We start from the raw sequence: 25,892 nt of genomic DNA, 5'->3' as shown, positions 1-25,892 counted from the left end.
AGCATTCCCTACATAAAGGCTCACAGGCCAGACTGTTAGTTGTCGTCCTGAGGGTGCAACCACTCCCTGCGCTCTCTACTGAGGTCCAGGAGACATAAGCATGAGGATACAGCCAAAAGCAGTGATGAGTCTTCAGTTCTAATCTATATCTAGCTAGAACCATCTAGCACAAGCAAGAGAAGATGAGTCATGCAGTTTCTGTGCATGTTCAAACTTATCAAACTTATTCATCTGAATGTTATATAAACACCATGAGAGTCATATAGGCTGATATGAACCTAAGCAACCAAAGCAATACTCAATATTTATCAAATGTTGAAACTCATGAAGACTCCAGAATTGCAGATGAAGATAATAGAGTGAAGATAATTGAGATCTTATAAAATAGGCGCTTTAGTCGCTGCCTACAATACGCTGGATCCTTCACTGGAAACCGAAAGTAACTTACTCCCGCTAAACTTTTACTCTTTGAATTCTTGCATATGGGAACAATACAAGGAGACACCATTATGACTAATAGTTTACAAAGAGGTATTTCCTACTAAAGCAAGGCGGCATTTGACTCTGGTCAAGCGTATCTAGCAGCAGACTGGTGGGAGTGGCCTAGGACAACAATATGCCCAGTGCATTATGGGTGTCGATGTTTTCCTATTCTGCCTTTTTTAGACGGGTAGCACCGATTTTTTTTTTTTTCTTCTACCGTATAGCCAGCCTAGTTTTATTGAAAGCCCATTTTGACAGCAGGGAAGTACCATTTTAAGTTGTGCTGATGCTGGGATAAACCAAAAAATTTAAGTCTCCAGAAATACAAACTCTTCAACAACACAAAAAACGCATTACATTATCTCTGAAATAGCCCCAAATATGGACAAAAAGGGAAGGGTCATCTAAAATACAAATATTTGTGAATATGTGCTCATTCAGACAGCACTAATTCACAGGGGAACAGGGTGGTACTTCCAGGTATTCTCTAGCAGTGGAAACAAGCCTAAACTGCATCTGTTTATTCCTCGCTGAGGAGCCCAGTGTTAGCAGCCCAGACAACTGCCTCTGATCCACTCAATTCCAAACTATTCAATTAAATATAAAACAAACAGACTGCCACTGCTTATTCTGTTAAAGCAAAGCAGAGGAATAAACATATGAATTTTGAATGAACTTAAATTACACTGATCTGAGAGTTCCTGTCAACTCACAAGAGAAATATCTTGTTTGCTGTTTGTTTCAGTCACAGGGGAATATGATGAGCATATACTGCAGCATTTATAAAGATGTTGATGAGAGGAGGGTTGAAGGAATATGAAAATACAGTAGAGTAAAGAGTGAGAAAGAAAGAGTGTGGATAAGCACAAGAAAGTTACTGTTACTGTGTTTAGCTGTTCAATCTCACAAAACTTGTCCAGAACATCTCTGGGTCATATTTCACCTCAGCCCCAGTATAAATGATATTTGAATTAAAAAAAACTGTAATGTAAAAAATAAATAAGTAAACAAATAAATACATATTATATACATTGCAAAGTATTTTACATCATTGTAGTATTTGTTGTAATGCCTTTAACTTAATTTCATTCAATTAAATTAATAATTATCTTATTACATTAATAAGAATGTAATGAATCATCATTTAGAATAAGAATTGCAAACATTATCAGAGTACAATTATTCAGATGCATTATGGTTATCAGTTAGGGAGCTTTAAATAAAAGTAATGTCACAAATTATATATTTTATTATCCTTAAAAGTAGGCTTAATTTTCAATTCCGTGAATTTTTTTTGTTTTTATTTTTATTCTTTGGATTTCAGTGTATAATGACCCAGACATTTATTTGTGAGATAAATTTAATCTAAATGACTGTTACTTAGAAGTATACATGTACTGTATGTACATCATATGAAGTTTGGAAATTTTGGATTACATTTAAGGCTACAAGCACTTTGGGCTTTTTTACGGTGTCCGAGAGAGCTCAACACGCTGCAACTGAAGAAAACACATGCAAATAGAAAAACACCCACAAATTAAGAAAACATCCTCATCAGTTTTACAACACATGTGTGCTCCAAATACTCACAACACAACCAAATACAGAAACGCGTATTGTATTCTGATGACATTGAACATATTGTATACAAAGTTAAATGTCATAAACATGTCATCTCTGTATTTTTTGCACACAAAAAAGAATTAAAAAATTAAATAAAAAGTAGACACTGAGCAATAAGCATGTCCCATCCGGGTTCGTCACTTATTGGGGTCCCCTAGAAACATTTCCGTTGTGGTCTGTGTTATTTGCAGCATGTTTCTGTATTTGGTTGTGTTGTGAGTATTTGGAGCACACATGTGTTGTAAAACTGATGAGGATGTTTTCTTAATTTGCAGGTGTTTTTCTATTTGCATGTGTTTTCTTCAGTTGCAGCGTGTTGAGCTCTCTCGGACACCGTACTTTTTCAAAAATATGAAAATGGAAAATAAACATTTAATCATGAATGCTCATTATGTATTTGTTGCCTATAGGCTACTTATCATTTTGATACTAGGGGGCTAATAAAGCTAATATAGACACTTAGGCTACAGCATGTGTTGCCTTCATTATAAGGCTTATATAAGGCTTTAATTTTTTGCGGCTCCAGACAGTTTTTTTTTTGGTCCAATATGGCTCTTTAAACATTTTGGGTTGCCGACCCCTGGCCTACACTGAGCCAGAAATCTGCATTTCAGTGGCACTATCTATATTCTGAAGGTTTTTGCAGAGGCGTTTGTTCATATATCATTCACCTGATTTATAGACCATTTTATTTCCTAAAACATGGTAATTTTGTTGTTGTTGTTGACAGTATTTCAGACATCCCACCATTACAACAGAATATTATATTATATTATATTATATTATATTATATTATATTATATTATATTATATTATATTATATTATATTATATTATATTATATTATATTATATTATTCGCGTAAGTCACATAACAGAGGTTTGCTCATTCAGTAGTATTCATCAGCCGGAAGTGAAAGTGCTATAGTGTTGTGTGATGAAATAATATGAAAAATGAACGCAAGTGGTTTAAAGGAGAGGAGACGCATTTGAAACGCATGATAATACCAGGTGGAAAGGGTAATGTGTCTTGGCTGACCATTTGTGATCAGATCACCGAAAACGCATCTTAATACCAATTGGAAACAGGGCTTCGCTCTTGCACGCTCGATTGTGGGGATATTGTCAATGTTTATATGTGAATAAAATAATAAGTTCAATCTGTTCATCATATAAAGCGATCGTGTCTCTTCAGAAAATGTTCTCTTAACTTCTCGATTAATATGGATTAGTTATACAATCTCTTTATGGACTTTTTGAAGCATCAAAGTGGTAGTTGAGTGGACTGTCAATGGAGGGACAGAAATATCACAGATATAATTTAAAATATCTTACTTTGGGTTTCGAAGATGAACGAAGGTCTTACGAGTTTGGAATGATATGAGGGTGAGCACATGATAACAATTTATTTTTATTTTTGCATAAACTATTCCTTTAACTTGCCCTGGCTATTTGTGTGCATGTGAAAACATTTACATGTCCTTGTATTCCAAAAACCAGGATGTCTAATGGTTCGTACCTCAAAAACTTCCTCATCTAGTAACCGTGTCCCGAAAACAACAATTCCGTCAGTGCTGACCACAGGGTTGTCTCCGCGCATTAATTCCAGCGTCTGCACCTTCTTACAGTCCAGGTAGAGAGTAACAGATTTGCCCTCCACGCTGTAGGCTATCCGATGCCATCTGAGAAGAGATGACAGCAGGGTTAATCGGTGTCAACAACAGCAGAGCTTTATCATAGTGCTAACCCAGGGAAATTATATTAACTGATCTTTCAGGAGCATGGCTATTAGAGGTGGATAATGGGTAGTGAAAATGTGAAAGAACACTCTATATATTGGCACACTGACACTGCGGTACCATCGCCACATCAAGAGCCAAGTTGAAACATTTATTTTGTTTGCAAGAGAACTTTTAAAGAGCCCTCTTTCTCTAACATATGTTGGAATATGTCTACTAGTAATCATTTATTAATGAATGCAAGGCATGACTCATAGCATAGTGTGAAGAAGACTTAATTAATTCCAACATTATTTGACAACAAAACAGTTCACTTTCCTCTGTTTACACCTGGTATTAACATCCATCTCAGCTAATCTGATTAAAGTGCACAGCACTAAATATAGGTCTACATGGAGTCCAAAACATTTTGTGATCAAATCACTCAAACCATATTCAAAGGTAGTCAGAAAATTATGAACATATTTTGTAATATAAATAAAAACGAATATGTTCTGACACATCACCGACAAAAAAGAATGACAGTTTACTCACCGATCACACAATTAATATCCGGTGTAATCTGCAATTTACCTTGGCAGATTATATATAATCTGACCACCTGAGATGAATATTAATACCAGATGTTAAATAAGGTCTTTGAATGTTTTGTACTCACTCAATCCCCATTTAATTTACACATTTGCATGTGTGAAATTCAATCTAAGTAAGACAGAGTGCAGAAGCTTAATAAATCTGATTTAGTTCATGAATGCATGCTCACGGTTTTACTGTGAACATTTCCACATACACGCTGTTCCACAGAAATGGGATCTTGTAATCGTTTACCACAATTTGATAACCTTCTCTTTCTATAGAGTTATTTTCCTTTTTCTGCTGACATCACTAAGGCCGCATGGGCTGTATAATGTTTACCGATATCCCATATTTTATTATTATTGGTATTAGCTATTTAGGCATTATTTTGGCACTATAACATTCAGTATAAAAAAATCAAGTCTAACATTTATCCTGTTTCACTATGAAATAGAGTACATTACATTATGGAAGTAAAAAAGGGTCATCGCTCATCGTTTTTCAAAGAAAGAAAACTTCAGGGCACTCCGAGGCTACTAAGACTCACTTCCCATCAGCCAGATTGATTTTCTTAAAAATGGGGTAGAGATCTGGAGTTGGCTGGCCTCTGTGGTCTTCATAGAGGAATACGGGCGATCGGCCCATCTCCAGCCCCAGCTGTTGGACTCCCTGCTCATCATACAAAGACAGTAGGAAGAACTGAGTGTTCTTCTTAGCCTTCACCGTGGTCATCAGAGAGAAGTTCTCAGGGAAGGCAGAATCTATTAAATAAAACAGCAAAGCATTGTCCACATATAACACAATTTACACTTCAGAAAAGAAAACAATGTACTCAAATGCTTGAGAATTTGTGAGATTTCAAAAAGTCCATACCTGGAAAGAACTGTTTAGTTGGGGCGCTGAGTTGAATCTTTTTGTTTATTCTGTAAGCCATGTCTGTTTCTGATGTGTCCTTTCTCTCGGTGCACAGACCAGTATCTACTGACACTCCCTCCATGTCTTCAGACAGCTCCAGTACCCGTAATACATCGATCAGATTAGCTGTACACAAATGAGAGAAAATTAAAACAAAGTTTAATATCTAGGTCACCATAGACTACCCTTGTGAAAAAGAAGTAAGCTTTAGTATACTTTGGCCTGGTTTTACAGACAGGGTTTAGATTAAGCCAGGGTTAGGCCTTAGTTCATTTAGGACATTTAGAAGCTTTTATAAACGTGCCTTAGAAAAAAACATTACGGGTGTTCATCTTGAGAAAAAACAATGGCACTGAAATATTTGAAGATATGTCAGTGCAAGTTGCTTTCAGTTAAATCAGCTCAAACATGCATTTTAAAAGTAAATCTCTGCTAAGCTATTTCCAACTTTTCGCTTCAAAGTGAAGAACGATAAATAACTTTGCTGTGAGTTTATTGGAGCCTTGAATCCCGTTCAGTCTCTTGCACGTTAGGTGTGCTGTGCACATAAAAGCGAGCTTGAGCAATAAGTTGCTGCAGTTCACTGAATAGCCAGATTTACTAAACAGGCCAAATAAGCATGAGAGCGCAATTCCAAAAAAGTACAGATGGGAGTGGAAAGTCCTACTGAGGTACAAATTAAAGAACACAGTTGCAGGAGGATCATTTCCATAATGACCAACGCAATCTACCAAGAGAAGCGCAAAATTGCATCTGGATTAAAACCTGTTTTTTGGGCCATAAATAATGGCGCAAATAACATTAAATTGACTAGCGCAAACCCTAGTAAATCACCTAGCATGATTAATTTAAATACTCTCCTCCCATATATTTAGCGTCTGAAAGGGAAACGTCTCGGTTACGTATGTAACCCTCGTTCCCTGAAGAGGGAACGGAGACATTACGTCAGTGAATGACGAAATGGGGGTTTCGCTTAGACGCCTTTCCCCTTGGAGTTCTTACAAAACAAGCCAATGGCAAAACAATGCCATGGGTTTGCGGAATTTGCATAGCGCAACTCCACCCCACGGCGTGTGTATAAAAGGAGCGCGGCAATCTCGCATTATGTTATGCTGAGGAGCCGAGACTGAACTCCCGGCTGTTCCAGTGATACAACAGTTGTGGCAGGGGACGTAACGTCTCCGTTCCCTCCTCAGGGAACGAGGGTTACATACGTAACCAAGATGTTCCCTTTCATTCAGCCACTATGAGTTACTTCAGTCCCAATTCAATCACGCCACCGTGGCTGTCTTCCAGTGCCCTGCGCAAGTCTGAGCTCCCTGTCGTGAGACTAGCACGGATGAAGGGCTAGGCTTAACGCAAGAATACCAAGGTATACTGGGTGGCATATCCCAAGTGGAATATATAACACAGCGCCTACCCGTAGGGAGGACTTAGGGTACACATATGACCCGAGAGCGGGATGCATATGGAAAACTCAGATGTATCCAGCCCGCAGGGTGGAATGTTTCAACCTCAAGATGGCAAGAGATCTTGCCGAGGGAAAACACATGCTCGGTGGAGACTTACTGTGGAAATACACATGTGGGGGTTTCCCAAGCGGGGAACCATGCAAATGGAAGCACCTAGCCAATCACAAGGGCTGACTAACCGGGCATGCACTCTGGTGACGGCATCGACGATGCAGGAGGAACTCAGGGTCTAAAGAGCACAGACCACCTTGTCGGTTGTCAACCGCTACTGTCGCCATGCTGTCTGAACGGACTAGTACGTGTTGGTCCTTGAGCAACGTTCGAAAACGTGCAGAGCCAAACGTACTGCCAGCAACTCTAGGCAATTGACATGCCAAAGACGATGGGGTCCTGTCCAGGAGCCCACGGCAGCATGTCCATTGCACATGGCCCCCCAGCCTGTGGCAAAGGCATCGGTTGAGACAACAACATGCCTGGACACTCCTTCTAAGGGCACTCCGGCAACCGAGTCGATTTCCATACCGAGAAAAGAGATCCTCTGCACGGGGGAGAGTTTGCTCTTTTCCCAGTTGACCCGAAGGCCCAGGCGGACAATGTGCCGGAGCAACAGGTCCCTGTGTTCGCAAACCTGCTCTCGAGAGTGAGCTAGAATCAGCCAGTCATCAAGATAGTTCAGGATGCGAACCCCGTGTTGCCGGAGAGGCACAAGGGCTGCCTCGACAACTTTCGTGAAGATGCGAGGAGACAGGGCTAGCCCGAATGGAAGTATCTTGTACTGGTATGCCTGCCCCTCGAAAGCAAACCATAGAAATGGTCTGTGTCGAGGAAGAATGGAGTCATGAAAGTACGCGTCCTTCAGGTCGGTCGCTGCAAACCAATCCGACGGACGAACACATTTGAAAATGCGTTTGGCTGTGAACATCTTGAATGGAAGCCTGTGAAGGGTTCAGTTCAAGATGCGCAGGTCCAGGATTCGCTGTAACCCACCGCTCTTCTTGGGTACAAGGAAGTAGGGGCTGTAGAAGCCGGACTTCATTTCGGCTGGAGGGATGGTCTCGCCAGTAGGGTGGCGACCTCCGCAAGCATGACAGGGGCATTGCCACCCACCATAGTATAGCGGACTTCCGGGGAGGAGACGGTGTGAACTGACTCGCATAGCCGAGCCTGATGGTTCTCGCAAGCCAACGGGACAGATTGGGAAGCTCTAGCCAGGCTCCCAAAAACGGAACCAGCGGGGTCATTTGAACCACAGACGTACCCACGATGGAGCAGCGAGGCGGAATGACCAGCCCAGACGTGGGAGGCGGAGCGTCCCGGTGTGGAGGCGCGGTCATATGCCACATCCTGACACAGGAGGCCAGGGAAGGACGAGAGTGGCGAGGCAGAGCGTCGCACACTGCCATCCGCGGCCTCTGGGGGTTCAGAGATGGGAATGTCAGTTCTTTCTTTCTTTCTTTCTGAGCTGCCCATATCAGGAGCGCCGCTTTGCCTGGCGTTTGGCAGGCTGCGGGGCTGGTACGGGCTGGGGCGCCTTCCTCATCGAGGGCAGAGAAAACGGAAGAGGCTGCTGAGCAGTCGCGAAAAGTCAAAGGAGACTTCCACGATCTCATGACCTCTTCATGCACTTCTGGGAAGAAAGGAATTGGAATTGCCCCCAAAAACCAATCATCAAGCATTGAGCGCTCGGGGCATGGCGGAGGGTTCCACACAAGCCCGATGCTCGCGGCTGCCCGGGAAAGCATGGCAGTCAGTTCTGGATCAGACTCGGGCAATGCTGGCACCCCCGAAGGAGGCAGCACACCTATAACTTTTAATTTGACATTATTATAAAGCGTATTTTAAAAAGTGTACTTTAAGGGTGTTAAGAAACACAGTAGTCAAGAAAGTGTGCTCTAAAGTGGCCTTTTATTTCAATAATATTATATTATCTGCAAGTACAGTTTTTTTAAATACACTTTTTAAGATTTGAAGCACAATACAAGTCAACTATTTATATAGTGCTTTATTCAATACAGATTGTTTCAAAGAAGCTTTACAGTGATAAAAGGAAAATGATGTATTTCGGCTGTTGTTCAGTTGAAGTCAGTTCAGTGTTGATTCAGCTCTGTAGCTCTATGGCTAGGCTAACAAACTTGGCTGAAAAGTTCTGGGAAGTCTACTCAATGTTGCATGTGTGTGTAAGTATGGAAGGAATACTAGTTAAGAACACTGCAAGGAATTTGAAGCAAAGGACTAGAGCCTGATGGCCCTGCAGCTGTATTATTCACTTTGCCAAATCCCCTATGGGTCACAGCAAGAACGAACAACAAGCTGAGAGTTTGGCTGCCGTTAGTTTGCTAATTTGCAGCCAGCTCAAAGTACGCTGATCTACTTGGAAGCTTCAAGATGCAGTCACGTTCAAATCAAGGGCCACAGCTGGATATCGATGGGGTGTCATTATGGGATAGAGTTATGACACAGTCTAGTCTGAGATAGTTAAACACACACCTGACAGCTGACACCTGCCAGCACCTCTTTCAAAAAAATGTCTCCCTGACTTCCACTGTCCAATGTTTACGATCAATTGAAACGCATTCACAGGAAAGTTATGAGACATACATTTTGGCATTTATAAATAACTGCTGTTGATGTTTTACTGATATTTTACTGAGGTTTGCCTAATCACAACCCTTGGCATGTGTGTCAGATGCAACACGGACCCTAAATTTAAATTGCCCTCCTGTTTCCATGGCCCTCCTTTCTCTCCTCTGTTAATTAAACATGTGGGAAGAGTTTATCCATGCCAACCAACTGCCTGCCTGAAAAAAAGTACTGCATTTTATGGCATTATTTATTTGTTTAGCAGATGCCTATATACTGGGTTTGCTCAAAGCATGGCAACAGACTTGTAAAAAGGCAGTTCAGAAACACAAACACAATGGAAAACATCAGGTACTCATTTTCAGACAGTACTGTGTCAATTCATCTTCCATTTATTACATTACAAAGACCTTGCAAATAAACAGTTTTCGGCTCAATGCCCATTGTCTCTCAAACACCCATAAATGCGCCACCCAACTCAGCCACAATTGTTAATGTTCACTGGTTTAAGTTCACCAGTCTGAGGTGAAATGTATTTGAGAGTGAAATGGAAATACAACCAATTGAGGGGGGGCTGGTGTTTTTTTCCTTTCTATAAACTATTCTTATGCTCTCTTTTAAATACACATGTGCACATACATTTGTAGACACATACACACAAGCGCATGTAGAAACAGGTCAATAAGTCACTGATGTTTATATGTCTGAGCAGCCATGTAATCTGCGTCAAAATAGGCCCAATTATCACAGGACTCGGCCTAGCAAGCATCAGACATCTTGACTCGACATCTCAGTCAGTTTCAAAACCATAATTCTGCGTGCAGTTTAATCCAAAACCAGTCAATTGTGAAGTCTAACAAAACAAGGAAATGTCCCCACATAGATGGCAATATATTAAATCATTGGGAAAAAAATGTTTGTCCTCATTAGGAGAACAGCTTATAATTCATATAATGTGATGTTTTTTGAAAATGTAAAAATGCAGAAAGTTTTCTATGATTTTAGGGTTAGATGATAGAATATACAGTTTACCCACTTAAACCACGTGCTCAACATGTCAATATAATTTGTCCACCAAACGATGAGATTGAAATTCTAGAGGGAATGGTTAAAACACAGCACTGTTAAATATCTGCCCTCTGACCTCAGAGAAATTCACATGACAGTAATAACAGTGGCCCATTGGTTTGAGAACAGGAGGAGAAATGCCTCCTCTGAGTGAGAATTCTTCAACACATTCCCAAGATACTCACCAACTCATGGTGAACGTGTTCATAAATGCTCTCAAAACAAAGCATCCCAGACACACAACGTCATGTTACTTCTTAAGGAAATACAACTGAATGGTGTATCAACATTTATGACATTAAACCAATAACATCTCAAACTACAGTAACTAAAATATTCTGTGAAGTAAGAATAGCAATGTTTGAGATATTGCATGGGAAATCAGACTATTATGTCTACAAAAAACCTTAAATGGGTACAAAGTCATTGTGTTTACAAGGGCATCAGTAGTGGAATAGGAAATGAAACTCACATGCCCAAAATAAACCCTGGTTAACAAATCTTCTACAAAATAGACTGAGATCTCCTGAGGTCTAGAAATGTTCCTCCCCCATCATCATGAAGGGGCCTGGGGCAGGTGGCTGGACGCCATGTTGGATATCCGGAGCCAGTCCAGAAGTAACATGATGATGCTCTGAATGTCTGCCAAGAGCCAAACCTGAGTCAAATCACATTCATCAGAGGTTGTGAAACCCAAGGCGGTGCTACCTGTCTACCTGTACGCTTCAGCCAAGTCCTGCTCTCACAGATCTACCTGTAGCCATGTCATCTACACCTGTCGGGGTGCGGCCGTCTGGCACGTGTGCTTCATCTGCTGGGTTTATACAGTAGAGACTGCTTTCAAGCATCACCTCAAATAACTGCTGAACGAATTCAAGATTTATGCGAGTTAAACAAATTACTTTGAATGCTTGATGATTAAACCTGCTCACCCCACAAACACATTTATCTGTGTATCTAGCACTAAAAGGGATAGTTCACCCAAAAATAAAAATGCTGTCATCATTTACTCACCCTCATGTCAATCCAATCCTCTATGACTTTCTATCTTCTGTGGAACAAAAGAAGATATTTTAAAGAATGCTCCATTGACATCCATAGTAGGAAAAACATACTATGGAAGTCAATGGGGTGTGTCAACTGTCTGGTTACCGGCATTCTTCAAAATATATTCTTCTGTGTTCAACAGAAGAAAGAAACTAATACAGGTTTGGAACAACACGAGGGTGAGTAAATTATGACAGAATTTTCATTTTAAAGTTAATATATTTTAAATGTTCTAAATTGATGATTACAAATAAATTTACAATACATGATATACAAGTTTCAAAATAAATTATATTAAAATATATTTTAGTTTATCGTGAATGCTTGTCAATTCATTCAGTTATGCACTTTAACCATATTTCAAAAGTAATTGTGAAATTACATATAAATATGTACTTAAGTCCTATTCAAGTGGGTCAAAAATAAAAGTTCAGCCAGTTGCATTTAATCTAAATTTAAACTAAACATATCATTGCCATGTTTCTGAAAACATTATATTATTTATATTACATAAAGTATATTCTATTAACCCTTTAGGCGCCAAGGTTTTTTTGAAAAAATGCTGGATTTTGACATCAGAATTTCAAAAGCTTGTGGCTTGAAAGGGCTTAAAGATAGAGATCTACTGTAAATTAGAAAAATGTTGGGGATGACTGAAAGTTTATGTTGGGTGTAAATATACTCATCTAATTTGCATATTATGACGTCATCATGGGGTGGCCCTCTTGAATTTCATAATATTCAGGAAATAGTAGATATTGAACTGATGTTTGAACTTATTTGCATGTTTTATTTATATTTTTTATCCTCATTCCAAATGATGAGAAAAGAGGAAACCAACAATAACAGGAGAAAGTACTAAATTATTACTATACTATATAGTAAAATGCATGTGAACAACAGCCTACTTTTTGATCAGTTCATCAGTAATATTCAGGAAATAGTAGATATTGAATTTATTTATTTTTTGTCTTTTTATCCTCATTCCAAATGATCGGAAAAGAGGAAACCAACAATAAAATAGGATAAAGTACTAAATTATTACTATATTATAATACTTTAGTAGTAAAACACATGTGAACAGTAGCCTGCTTTTTGATCAGCATCAGTAATATTCAGGAAAAAATATATATGGAGTGGGTTTTTTTTTACCTCTAGCAACAGCTCTCCTATGTACACTAAGACCACGTCCACCCCTGCCACCCCCATCCCCGTTGGGCAAATGGTCAAAATGATCTGTTTGTGCTTCGTGAACACTCGCGCCTTGCGCGACGGCACCGTTGCGCGGCAAAGTTGTACCGGGAGAAGCGCGGGCAGCACCATTGCACGGCAAAGATGTACCGGGAGAAGCGCGGGCAGCACCATTGCGCGGCAAAAATGTACCGGGAGAAGCGCGGGCGGGACCATTGCATGGCACAGATGTACCAGGAGAAGCGCGGGCGGGACCATTGCACGGCAAAGATGTACTGTACCAGGAGAAGCGCGATCATTAGACGGCCGATCGTCATTTCCAAAAGGCAAATATTCCCCTTCAGAGTCAGAATCGGCGAATAACATTAGCAACACATCCTCATGGTACAAGTTTTTATTAGCCATTTGACGATTTTCTCTCACAAATCTCACAATTTACTCAGACGCTCTGAACTGAACTGCTTCCGCATCAATGACACGATCGCTCACTTGCTCTGCTGTTTCCTCCAACACTTTGAATAGGAACATGACGTCATTTTGGTCTTGAATTGAAGTATTACATGTCTGCCATCTAGTGGTAGGGAATACAAATGAGATATCACACCATATTAGGATCTACAGCCTGTTTTATTAAGTATGACGTCTTGTCGCAATTTTGCGACTTTGGCGCTTAGAGGGTTAAAATATATTCTTTACATTATAAGTTAAGTATTTATGCTAAAGTGCACTTCGTTTTCACAAGGGTATCCCATTAATGGATAGTTGTCACATTGCATCCCACTTCCCCACGCAGGGGGTTTCCAAAAGGGGTCGGAAAAACATCAAAACAGACCAACTCAAACATTGAAAATACTATTTTTAGAACATTATACGATTACTATTCCAATCTATCTCAGTAAACTGTGACTGAACCGGGTGCACTAATATCTGTAACATAACACATGGTGGTTTACACTGGCTGCACTCGCCATGAACATGCTTAGAGCATCAGCCTTGTTCTCCTCCTGTCTCCGCAGTTCTCATACTGTCCTGCATCTTTATTTACTAAAAGAATATTCACTTGGGATGGGAGTCCTGATTAAATAATTAGCTGTAAAATACACTATAATTTAAGGGAACTCCCTTTAGTGTTCATCAGTCAGCAGAGTCGTAACTTTGTTTTAAAAGGTGGGTGGGACAAGAGTGTGTGTGGGGGGGAGGGAGTCGCTAATACAATCCTACTGTATATCAGTGGGTACAATAAAAATTGCAGAAAAAAGTAACATTACAATGTCCAGAAATCAATTTCAATAGTACATTGAGTTTAATTTATCAACACAGAAGTCACGTTTAACGTGATAGTTTCATCCTTACTATAATACAATATATTGTCAGTCCCAAGATTCTACACATCAGTGCATTAATACATAGATCTGAAATACATTTTTGTGTGCCCTAATAGTCTGGTGGTAGTGATTTTGTTAATCGTATCAGAAGTCCTGGGTTCTTTTTTTCTCTCATTAAAGGTTGTATCAGCGATTTCAGGCCCAAAAAAGACCCAAACATAAATGATCACATTTAGAAAAACAATTGGTTTCACCAACCACTCAAGACCAAAATAAATAGTGTTCCAACCAATCACCGACAGGGGGAGGGTGTTGTGAGGTTTTGCGCTCATGCACGGCTGCACGCGAAGTCGGAGTCACGAGCGCAAAACCTCACAACAACCACCCCCTGTCGGTGATTGGTTGGAACACTATTTATTTTGGTTTTGAGTGGTTGGTGAAACCAATTGTTTTTCTGTACAGATCTCAAAGCCTAGGCTGCCTACAGAGACGTGGTTTTTTGACGGCCTGCTTATGGGGCGGGCAGCTAGCGGATCGTTAGGAAAGATTAGATGAATGTGATCATTTATGTTTGGGTCTTTTTTGGGCCTGAAATCGCTGATACAATCTTTAAAACCAAAGATGTTCATCACTGATTGCATATCAAGAGTAGGGACATGTTTGTGTGCAATTTGTTTTGTGATTTAATTTGAACAAATAGAGTCTCTGCAATGATGTTAAGCAATAGATTGAAGCACTTGTCTGGCACAATCCACTAAGAGAGCACAGTTGCCTTCCGCCACTGATAACAGTGGCAACACTGCAAAAAATGCTTTTCTTACTAAGTATTTTTGTCTTGTTTCCAGTCCAAATATCTAAAAATTCTTAAATCAAGATGTATTTACTAGATGAGTAAAATGACATAAGATATTATGTCCTGTTTTAAGGGAGATTTAATCAAAATTAAGTGAGTTTTTGCTTAAAACAAGCAGAATTATCTGCCAGTGGGGTAAGGAAAATAATCTTGTTTCAAGATTTTTATTATTTTAATAATCTTAAAACAAGATTATTTTCCTAACCCCACTGGCAGATAATTCTGCTTGTTTTTACGAATACTCAACTTGATTTCAAAAACAACACATTCCAACGCCAGAACACTTCTTATTTAACAAACAAACAAAACGAATACTCTCACAGTCAACTAGTGATGCTTCTTTTGTATTAGGTACAGCCGTACCACGAGATGAATCATAAAGTGGTGGGGACGTCCCACCCATCCCACCCACAAATTATGCCTACGTCAGTCAGGGTTTATCCTCCCACATTGATTCAAGACCACAGGAATATTTATCACACTGTGATAATGACTCCAGCAGTCCATGAAGTTTAACTTGATATGAAACACTATTGTAATGTTACATACAAGCGGAGCCGGACATATTTCTGTGTCTAAATCTGTGACAAACAACATTCATCACCCTGAGGTTGGATATAATTGAATTACTGGTCTTGACCCCTGACCTCAAGAGGCCTGGAGGCTGGAGCCAAACCCTATAGACAGCAGGAGCATTGAAGCGAGGAGAGATGGAACAAAACAGCTCAGACATGCCCCAAAGGCACTCGAGAAACGCTGTCCCAGCCCACCACCCCTCAGCCACGGTCACACACTTTAACACTCTTTCCACATTAGACAAACAAAAAAACACAGTTCAAATCTCAAATTTCCTTCTGTGCAGTGTTGGGTCCTATTTAACATCGTTTGTCTTTCAACATACTGTTTTGTTTGTTCATACTTCTCCAAGAAAGCGTAGGATGGTGGTTTAATGCATGGAAATAATCAACTGGTATCTCCCCAATGGACTAACGCTAAAAGAAACAGATGGACAAACTGCTCAACAAAAACGTTTGTGAGCTTGGAGCATAAACGTGATTGAGATTTGAGTCCGGGTCTGTTTCATGTTATCGCTAACGTTTGGAAGTCGTTCAGACTGGTGGCTGGATGCTGTTAGGAAAAACCTGGAATCTCCCCCACCACAGCAGCGAACTCTTCCCCTTTTGGAGTCATGCTCCACTAAACCCACAGTTTGAACGGAACGAGATTGTTTAATACCATTTAATTTTGCGCAACATGCAACCAGATCCCCAGCTGAAAATAAAAGAACCTTTGCCGAATCTTCTATTTCTCTATGAGTTGAATTTTTGATGGCAGTGGGAACAGCATGTGGGCTTAGAGACGATGCTGTGGAGCACAGTGGGATACTGTATCCAACGCACTTAGAGTCTGGGAGCTGCTGAGTGGATGACACTATTGTGCCAGGGAGCTGAGCATCATTACACATCAGTCTCACATTCCTTTGACTGTAAAGTTGGTTCTGTGATATTTGCTCACTGCGAGACTTCCAGCCGGGCCCACTGTACGTGGGACCACAAAGGAAACACCTGCACCTCCACAGTATATCCCTGACTGAACACTGCCACCCCAGTTTACACATTAAAACACACAAACCCTCCTTGTCTAAGATACGCAAGCGCACTGGCACATCAGACAAAGCTTTCCATTAGGCAGTTACTGTGGATTCCATAATGAACAGTTATAAGTAAAGGTGCGGTTACATTTACCGTTGTTTAGCGGATTTTTGTGGGCAAAATCCAGTTTCCACAAGATCGGAAGTGGAAAGATTTCCCCACGCAGATTTAGTAACTGGTTCAACTTGGTCATATGGATTCATCACTCTGACTAACAGAAAAATGCTTTGCAATGCACTACTAAAAATGCACTACATATAATCAGATTTAGTATAAAATCTGCATTTGGCATCATGTTCGGAATTTCCAGCAAAGAAGAATACAGCAGTTTATATAGGATAGAGATCATAGCACAGTCAAAATAACATGACATGTTACTCATGATCATCCTTTAATTTAATTGGTTAAATGTTGTGCAAAACAGCATTCACCTACTCCCTCTGTTCCTGGCAAAGCCAATTTCAATCAAAATCATCCGAATCGTCAAAACCATGGGGTATGTCATGGGGCTATTATATTTGAATAACTAGCCATTGTCTCAAAGTTTCCAATATTTCGACACACCAATCTTGATACATTTTGTTCTCAATTGTTAAATGTTAGGCCTGTAAGTACATTTTTTTTTTTAGTTATGGTTAGTTTTTAAAAATTCCATCACAACCGCCTGTGTGCACGTATACTATAAATGGATGCTTTGAAACGCTATACGGACAACTGTGCGCGTGAAGTATATTTTGGGCTTGACTCAAGCTATGGTGTGATTTCAGGTTTGACAAACAGTGTTCAACAAGAATCCCTTTTCAAACTCCCTTTGGTGTCCCTAGATGTTCTGAAATCTTTGATTATCTAACTGATCTTTGATAAGCAAATGACAATCTTTGCCTATCTAATTGAAATTTCACAATTTCAGAATCGGATCAAACACTATTGTCTCTTTAAAGAGTGGAAATTGAGACATTATAGCAGAGACAGGCCACTCATACATATATGAATGGGAGAAATCGCAAAGTTAAATGTGACTGTAGTCCCATGTTAGTTAAAGTCAGCATGAAACTTTTCTTCTTTATTGTGATGTATACAGTATCTGAGTGAAATGGCTTCTCAAACTAGAAAAAATGTAGGCCGGGACTTGATTTTGTCCATGGGGAATTGATTGGATGGTTGTTGTTTGCTATTGCTGTAATCTCGTGAGTGAATTTACAATTGCTGTCAGATTTATTTTTTTATTTAATCTTTCCCCGTTCAAGAATACAGGAGCTGCATGACTAGAAATAGTTGCCTCAGGTAGTTATGAATATGGCCACAAAGTGAACTGAATTGGGAATTTTGGTGGAAAGCAGCAGGAGAGGAGATGAGTATCATGATGTACATAAGAACATCACTCCTCTTAAAGGATCATAAGGCCTTTGATGCAAAATACAGTATATGGCCATATAGAAAAGAACATGGAGCTCTGCTTCTGTGAGCCAGATGTTTGTATTGTTATTGGATGGATGACACATTTTGCACAGCAGCACAATTGGCCCAAGTTCATCAGCAGCAGGGAGGCATGTCTGTTTAGAGAAAGAAAGGGCTCTTTTGAATGGAAACTCCCATACTCATTGGCCTCTTGTCTTTAAATATTCTCATCCATACTGTTTCATGTATTTGTTTGTTCAGTGGGATCAAAAGGAACATGCATGGCTGCTCTACTGCAGGAGATCCCAAACAGGCCGTGTGAAAGGTGAGGATCGGGGGCGGCAGAGTGGGAGGCACGAACAGGCATATGGTAACACATGATAACCATAAAGAGAAGATGCGACATCGGAAATAGTCCTCTTAGAACTAAAGGCCTTTGATGAAGATGGGACAGATAGATTGGATATAAATATGGGGAGGAAGAGAGAAAGAAGAATCACAAACAGAAAAATTGCCTTTGTTCTCCATGTCAGACATGACAACAAACTGTGGCTCTAAAGTCCTAAGGTTAAACACATGAAACTCACACCAGACTTTCTCGGGGTGATCAGGCAAATACCCGACAGCTGACTCAACTAACCACATCCTGCTCCGTCATCAGGATCCACTGTTGCACCAGACAGGAGTGAGACCACTAAGGCTGTGCATCTCGCATCTCCTTACATCTCTGAAAATGCCTTTCATACCGAGATGAAGTCTGACTTATCTGACCTGATCAACATTTATAAGGAATATTCATTTTAAAGGCAATTTGTTCCAGAAACATTTTTCGTTATGCTGGTTGAAAGTCTCTTCACATCCTGATAGCAATCACTATGTTAAGTAGTTTTTGGCGTATAAATGCCACGAGAAATAAAATTTGTGCTATAGATATGCACTTTCATGAGATCGGACTGGTATTTCCATACCTCCGTGCACCTGCTCACACAGACATCACTCTTCATCTGCAGCAGTCAGGTGGTACAAGTCAGAGCTCTTTAAATTGTTTATGTTCATTATTATTGTAATGTAATGTGCTTTGAGACATGAGGTAGTTTAACGCCGTCTCTCGAGTCGTGCCGCTTTTGTTTTGCTCCCTGCTGTGTGTGTTCATGTGTTTTGAAGGAGGCGTGGCTTTGGAGACGCTCTGAAGGGAGGGTGGGATCTTATGCTTTCAAAGCTAGCTCACTATTGCTAGCCTCTCTGAGAATTGCCTACCCTACATTTAAGGGATATTGACTGCAATTAAAAAATCTGCCCATTTATCGATATCTTCCAGCAGCACTCAAGCTGCATGAACTGCACAAGTTTGTGTAAAACCTGACGATCTTGTTCTCCAGCATGATTTGAGGTGATCAAGAACATATCAAGTTTCAATGAAAGCAAGAACATCAGACTGTCTGTAAAAAAAAAAAGTCACATGATCAAATATCAATAAATTTAATCATATCATATGTCCTTTCATATCATAATGTTTCTTTGTTCCATTTTTTTTTTATTTTTTTTTTACTTTATTTGCAGGCTTAATGTTTATGCCTATACAGGTTGTACCACCCCTCACTTAAAGATACATGTGAGTGTCAGTAACTTAGATGCACTGCACCACATTTAGAAAAGGCAGTGATTATATGCTCTATACGTAATCACTATAAACATGCCACTGACCTTTCCACACCAAACATAATAGCAGCATGTCTTGTGTACTATTGTTATGCTTGTCATACACATAAGAGATCACCAAAACCTTGCAATTATGATATTTGACTATATTTTTTTTATAAATCATAATTAATAAATCAATATAATAGAATAAGTTACTACACAATACAAAACCATTTTTCAATTGCCCACATCTCTACGCAGCCTGGTCTGGGGTTATGGTGTTGACATATATTCTACATTTGTACAATAGCACAGTTGGCCAACCGCCCAACAGGAATTTTAATCTACTGGAGTAGGTCAGTAAGCACTCATTCACCTGTGTGTCTCAAGTCAACGTTAAACTGTTTCACAGCAAACCGACATGGGTCACGAGTAAACTCAAACACGACAGAATTCCCTTCCTTGACTATTCCAACTATGTAACTACACCTGATTAATGATATTACCCTAATAGAGCATAAAGGGATGAAAAAGCAAAGACAGGACAGTGTTGTGAATTGTTACACCATCAGTTTGACCTATTAGATGGGTCACATGCACATGACTACTACCTTCCTAAGGTGACAGTAGAAGTCTTTGTACATAGTGATGGATGTTAAATTACAGAACTAGTATCATCTGAATCAGCAAGTATGTGAGTTTAATTTGATATATAGCTAACCAAAATCAGTTAAAAAAAAAAATTGAAATGTCACATCTGATCAGACTTCCCAGTGTACTTCTTCTGGACACACAAAGATTGTGCAGACAGTGTAGTTAATGTGAGACTGAGTAACGAATTCTAAAATTGTTAGGGGGAAAAAATTAGGGTGGGGTTATGTAGTCATGAAGGGGTATGTTTTTTTGTTGTTTTTTTGTTTTTTGGATTGGCAAAAAAATACAAACATTCCATAAAAAAAAAAGTTTAATTTGAAATATTATTGGAAAGCGTAATCGTTTGTTTGTTCGTTTGTTTGTTTGTTTGTTTGTTTGTTTGTTAATTGTAGCCTATTCTGTAATTTAATACTTAAGACAGCTGCAAAGCACCGAATTAATCACGCAAAAAGTAATATGCAGTCTAAACTATGAGTAAGTGGAGTAGTATGTTGGAAATCAGCTTCTTTTGGGAAATTTAAAGCGCATTAGCGGCTGTCAGTCATCCTGAAACTCAATGAACAAGTTCAAACTGGCGGAACAATGAATATTCAACATTTATCTCAAGCTTCCCCCACAAGCTCGTTATAAAATGATTAAGGGGGAAAAAATCTAAGCGATGCGCGCAAATTCACGAGCACACGATAACAACACATTCTGCACAACTTTTCTAAAACATGCTATTGACTCGGCATCTGTAACAAGTGCACAGGAGATAAGTATGCCATGTCCCAAGGTTTAAAAGTATTATGAAAAGGCTAAAAGCACAAGTGAAAAATTGTCTTAAGTTTTTATGTAGGCTAGTTTACCTGTTTGCGTCGTTGTGGTACACAGAGAGAGAAGAAGCGGTACAATCGCGCAGACCGCAGTGTCCTTCAGCCGCCCCATGTTCAGGACCCGTTACCTCCACTCACGCGCTTTAACGACACCAGGATATTACGACTGAGAAAGCCCACAAGCCATATGCGAAGAGAGAATGAAAGAGACAAGTGCTCCGGTCTGTAGTTGCACAAGATGGAGAGGCTTTTTTTCTCTGAGTATCCTCCTCTCCTCCAAGCTCTGTCCCTCTCATTCAGTTTCTGCCTCCTCTCACTACTTTCCAAACTTTCTCCCACGTCCCCTCCTCTCCCTCCAATGATGCGTTTATCTCCAGACTCCAATGTTTAACGGTGCCCCCATAGGACACGTGTCAGAAATTGGATGTGATATGACGTTGCTTGTGTTTATACCATAATAAAACCTAATGTAGTAATACAGTGAAGTTTTAAAGTAACAGAAACAAATAAAAAATCTTAAACTATAGCTGATATACTGATTTACTGGTCCAAGTCTGGTCTTACTGGTTTTGGATCCTTGTCTGTTGGTCAGGCCATCTTTAAAATGCAATAACTAGCCTAAACCAGCTAAGACCAGCAAACCAGCTTTCCCAGCTGTGAATAAATAGCTATTTTATTCAGAAACTCAAAAGAATAAATAAGATTAATACAAATCGTATAGGCTACTCTGTCAGCAGGTTTTTGACACTCCATTGGCTATCGCATTCAATTTAAAATTGTACTTTTCACTTATAAGGTTCTCCATAATCTAGCCCCTTCATATTTGTGTGAACTACTTCATGAGTATTCACCTCGATCTAGGTCTTCTTCTACTGCGACTCTAGTTATACCATCTCTCGTTGGACCACCATGGGATGTAGAGCTTTAGTTGTTACTGCTCCGAGTCTTTGGAATACCTTACCTCAAGACCAAGACATACGAAATAGTTCTAGTCTTTCAATTTTTAAATCATGTCTTAAAAATATTTTTTTTTTGATTAGTTTATTCTGATTGACATAGCCTTTGTGTATTTTTATTAAATTGTTTTGTTCATGTTTATATTTATTGTTCATGTATTTTATTGTTTGTAAGATGTCCTTGAGTGTATTGAAAGGCGCGCATTAATAAAATGAATTATTATTATTTATTATTTCTGTTCTGTTGGCAAAAGTGGTTACATTGAAGCATTTTCATGAAACTCGCAGGAGAAATGCCACACTGTAAAATCCAACAGTTGTTCTAAATAACACTTATTGCGAAACACAACATTACATTTTACAAGAGTACGACGCGATGTAAGCTTAGACGCCTCTCGCTGTTCTAAATTCACTGTAAAACACGGCTTCAAGGGGCATACTCCATAAAAATATTCATTTTAATACAGTGGGGAGAACAAGTATTTGATACACTGCCGATTTTGCAGGTTTTCCCCCTTACAAAGCATGTAGAAGTCTGTAATTTTTATCATAGGTACACTTCAACTGTGAGTGACGGAATCTAAAACAAAAATCCAGAAAATCACATTGTATGATTTTTAAGTAATTAATTTGCATTTTATTGCATGACATAAGTATTTGATACATCAGAAAAGCAGAACTTAATATTTGGTACAGAAACTTTTGTTTGCAATTACAGAGATCATACGTTTCCTGTAGTTCTTGACCAGGTTTGCACACACTGCAGCAGGGATTTTGGCCCACTCCTCCATAGACCTTCTCCAGATCCTTCAGGTTTCGGGGCTGTCGCTGGGCAATACAGACTTTCAGCTCCCTCCAAAGATTTTCTATTGGGTTCAGGTCTGGAGACTGGCTAGGCCACTCCAGGACCTTGAGATGCTTCTTACGGAGCCACTCCTTAGTTGCCCTGGCTGTGTGTTTCGGGTCGTTGTCATGCTGGAAGACCCAGCCACGACCCATCTTCAATGCTCTTACTGAGGGAAGGAGGTTGTTGGCAAAGATCTCGCGATACATGGCCGCATCCATCCTCCCCTCAATACGGTGCAGTCGTCCTGTCACCTTTGCAAAAAAGCATCCCCAAAGAATGATGTTTCCACCTCCATGCTTCACGATTGGGATGGTGTTCTTGGGGTTGTACTCATCCTTCTTCTACCTCCAAACACGACGAGTCGAGTTTAGACCAAAAAGCTCTATTTTTGTCTCATCAGACCACATGACCTTCTCCCATTCCTCCTCTGGATCATCCAGATGGTCATTGGCAAACTTCAGACGGGCCTGGACATGCGCTGGCTTGAGCAGGGGGACCTTGCGTGCGCTGCAGGATTTTAATCCATGACGGTGTAGTGTGTTACTAATGGTTTTCTTTGAGACTGTGGTCCCAGCTCTCTTCAGGTCATTGACCAGGTCCTGCCGTGTAGTTCTGGGCTGATCCCTCACCTTCCTTATGATCATTGAGATCTTGCATGGTGCCCCAGACCGAGGGAGATTGACTGTCATCTTGAACTTCTTCCATTTTCTAATAATTGTGCCAACAGTTGTTGCCTTCTCACCAAGCTGCTTGCCTATTGTCCTGTATCCCATCCCAGCCTTGTGCAGGTCTACAATTTTATCCCTGATGTCCTTGCACAGCTCTCTGGTCTTGGCCATTGTGGAGAGGTTGGAGTCTGTTTGATTGAGTGTGTGGACAGGTGTCTTTTATGCGGGTAACGAGTTCAAACAGGTGCAGTTAATACAGGTAATGAGCATAGACAGTATATAAACTGGACACAGCGACCCAATAGGTTCCAACGGAGAAAAGTGAAGCACATTAGAAGCATTCACTTCCTGATGGCTGAGCGTACTGCGCAGACTCAAACTGAGCTTGACGACGTGGATGTGACGTGAGCAACTTGTCTGACAATTGTAAGTCTTCTAGTAGCTGTGCCAAGCGAAATCTGAATCATTCCCTTCCGAATCTTGCAGAGACAGAGAGCGTGAGTAGGAGCTGTCCATGAGTTAGGAGCAACTTTATGACTCTCTATGGGCTTCTCCCTTGACTTTATGCCTCCACGTCCCCCCGATTGACTGCGAGCTTCTCCTCCTGTCTATACGGTCATTTCCAGAGAGTCGCGTGGTTATGACGCAATCGTTAGCCTACTTTTACAAAAACAGTTTTTACGGGGCCATAACGTAAGATACAAGGTAATGGAGCCTTTTATACATTGTCGTGTTTCTTTAGAAATAAACAATGGACAAATTGAGTCTTTAAACGCCTCAGATGTAAAGTTATTCGCTGTCAAAGTGATGCCAAAATGAATGGGAGTCAATGGGATGCTAACAGCAGGTGAAGGCTTGTTAGCCAATGGCGGCTCCCGGGGGTGGTACGGAATTCAAGCGCTGGATTGACCCCCTGGTAATGAATGGAGAACAGGAGGGCTTAGTTAGTTAAAGAAAAATGAACAGGTCTGTGAGAGCCGGAATTCGTACTGGTTGGTAGGTGATCAAATACTTATGTCATGCAATAAAATGCAAATTAATTATTTAAAAATCATACAATGTTATTTTCTGGATTTTTGTTTTAGATTCCGTCTCTCACAGTTGAAGTTAACCTATGAAAAAAATTACAGACCTCTACATGCTTTGTAAGTAGGAAAACCTGGAAAATCGGCAGTGTATCAAATACTTGTTCTCCCCACTGTATTTATTTTATTCCTAAAATAAACACCAGCAACAAAAAATATAACGTTATAACACATGTATTCCTCCGCCAACCAATGTAGTTCCAAAGAGGTTGCCAAGCAACACATGCAGCAACATAGAATCACATATGGCAGTTGCGCAGTAATACTAATGTAATGCGGTCACAGGTGTATGTTTGTTGAGTAATTTACAACGGCTTTCTGCTGGAAGCTCTATTATAGCTAATAAAGTTTTAAATATACATGTTTCTTACAAAAACCCATGGCTTCACTTCAGAAGGCCTTTATTACCACCCTGGAGCTGTATGGATTATTTTTTATTATGGATGTATATATTTTTTTGAAAATACATTTTTTAAGTAAGACCAACTAATTAGATTTTACCCCATAGGTGTGTCCAAGCCTTGAACTTCATTTAGTAATACAAGAATGAGAACTTGAACACCTTTGGTAGATTAATGAAGCGTAGTGGGACCAGTGGAGAGGTTATCTGCTGATCTCTGTCCTCACAGAATAACAATGCACCCCCAGCAACTACTGCAACAAGATCATGACTCCATGATGCCTCACAAGGTGGCCCTGGGCCCCTCCAAAATGACACTAGTATTTATCCTGACATACCATTAGATTACATAGTGTTTATAGGCTACATATCCTTTACTCAATTCTCCTCAACATATCAACATTCCACACGGCAGATCATGTCTAAGCAGAGTGTGAAAAAAATATTTCATGTGCTTTTTTTGTTGCATGTCAAGGCTGAGATGTTTTGCATAGAAAAAAGGGGGGAAAGCCCACTGGGGCCTTCCTTCTTTGACACAATATATCCTTTTTATATTGCCTTATATTTGCAGGGCCGTTGAGGCACTTAGGCCAAAAATTCTGCGGCGGCTTTGGTTTGGACTCGCAGACTGACAAGCCTTTACGAGATAGATTCCTCTAATTGACAATAATTAATGGAGCTGACATCACCATAACCCAGGCTATATGACAGACCTTTGTGGATGAGCCAGCACTCAAAGTTTGAAGAGAAAAACAAGAAAGTAGGAAAAGTGATGCTCTTCATCTGACAGCTTTCCTCCTTGGGAAAAAAAACACAGAACACAAGCGTGGGACACACTATAAAACATAACAAGCTCTCTTTTCTTTATTTTCTCTCAGTTGTGTCCTGCAGCCCCATCACAGCACG

At 40.0% G+C, this 25,892-nt stretch overlaps 1 protein-coding gene across 6 annotated transcripts in view; it reads right to left on the bottom strand.

Moving 5' to 3' along the window:
- Window positions 1-25,892, bottom strand: part of col5a3a (collagen, type V, alpha 3a) — a 140,770-nt gene that overhangs the window by 39,243 nt on the left and 75,635 nt on the right. For 3 of the 6 annotated variants that reach the window (XM_082149272.1, XM_082149271.1, XM_082149274.1), the window contains exons 3-5: window positions 5,293-5,462; window positions 4,967-5,180; window positions 3,624-3,786 (exon numbers count right to left, since the gene is read on the bottom strand). In XM_082149272.1, the coding sequence (XP_082005398.1) occupies window positions 3,624-3,786; window positions 4,967-5,180; window positions 5,293-5,416 (501 nt within the window). In that variant the 5' untranslated portion in view covers window positions 5,417-5,462. Of the gene's footprint in view, window positions 1-3,623; window positions 3,787-4,966; window positions 5,181-5,292; window positions 5,463-21,063; window positions 21,709-25,892 lie in introns of those variants that run through there. The other 3 variants (XM_082149269.1, XM_082149273.1, XM_082149270.1) reach the window with 2 other exon arrangements.

The sequence above is a fragment of the Leuciscus leuciscus genome (genome assembly GCF_965113295.1).
Source record: "Leuciscus leuciscus genome assembly, chromosome: 1".
NCBI classification, from domain to species: domain Eukaryota; kingdom Metazoa; phylum Chordata; class Actinopteri; order Cypriniformes; family Leuciscidae; genus Leuciscus; species Leuciscus leuciscus.
This window is presented reverse-complemented; position numbering and strand designations above follow the sequence as displayed.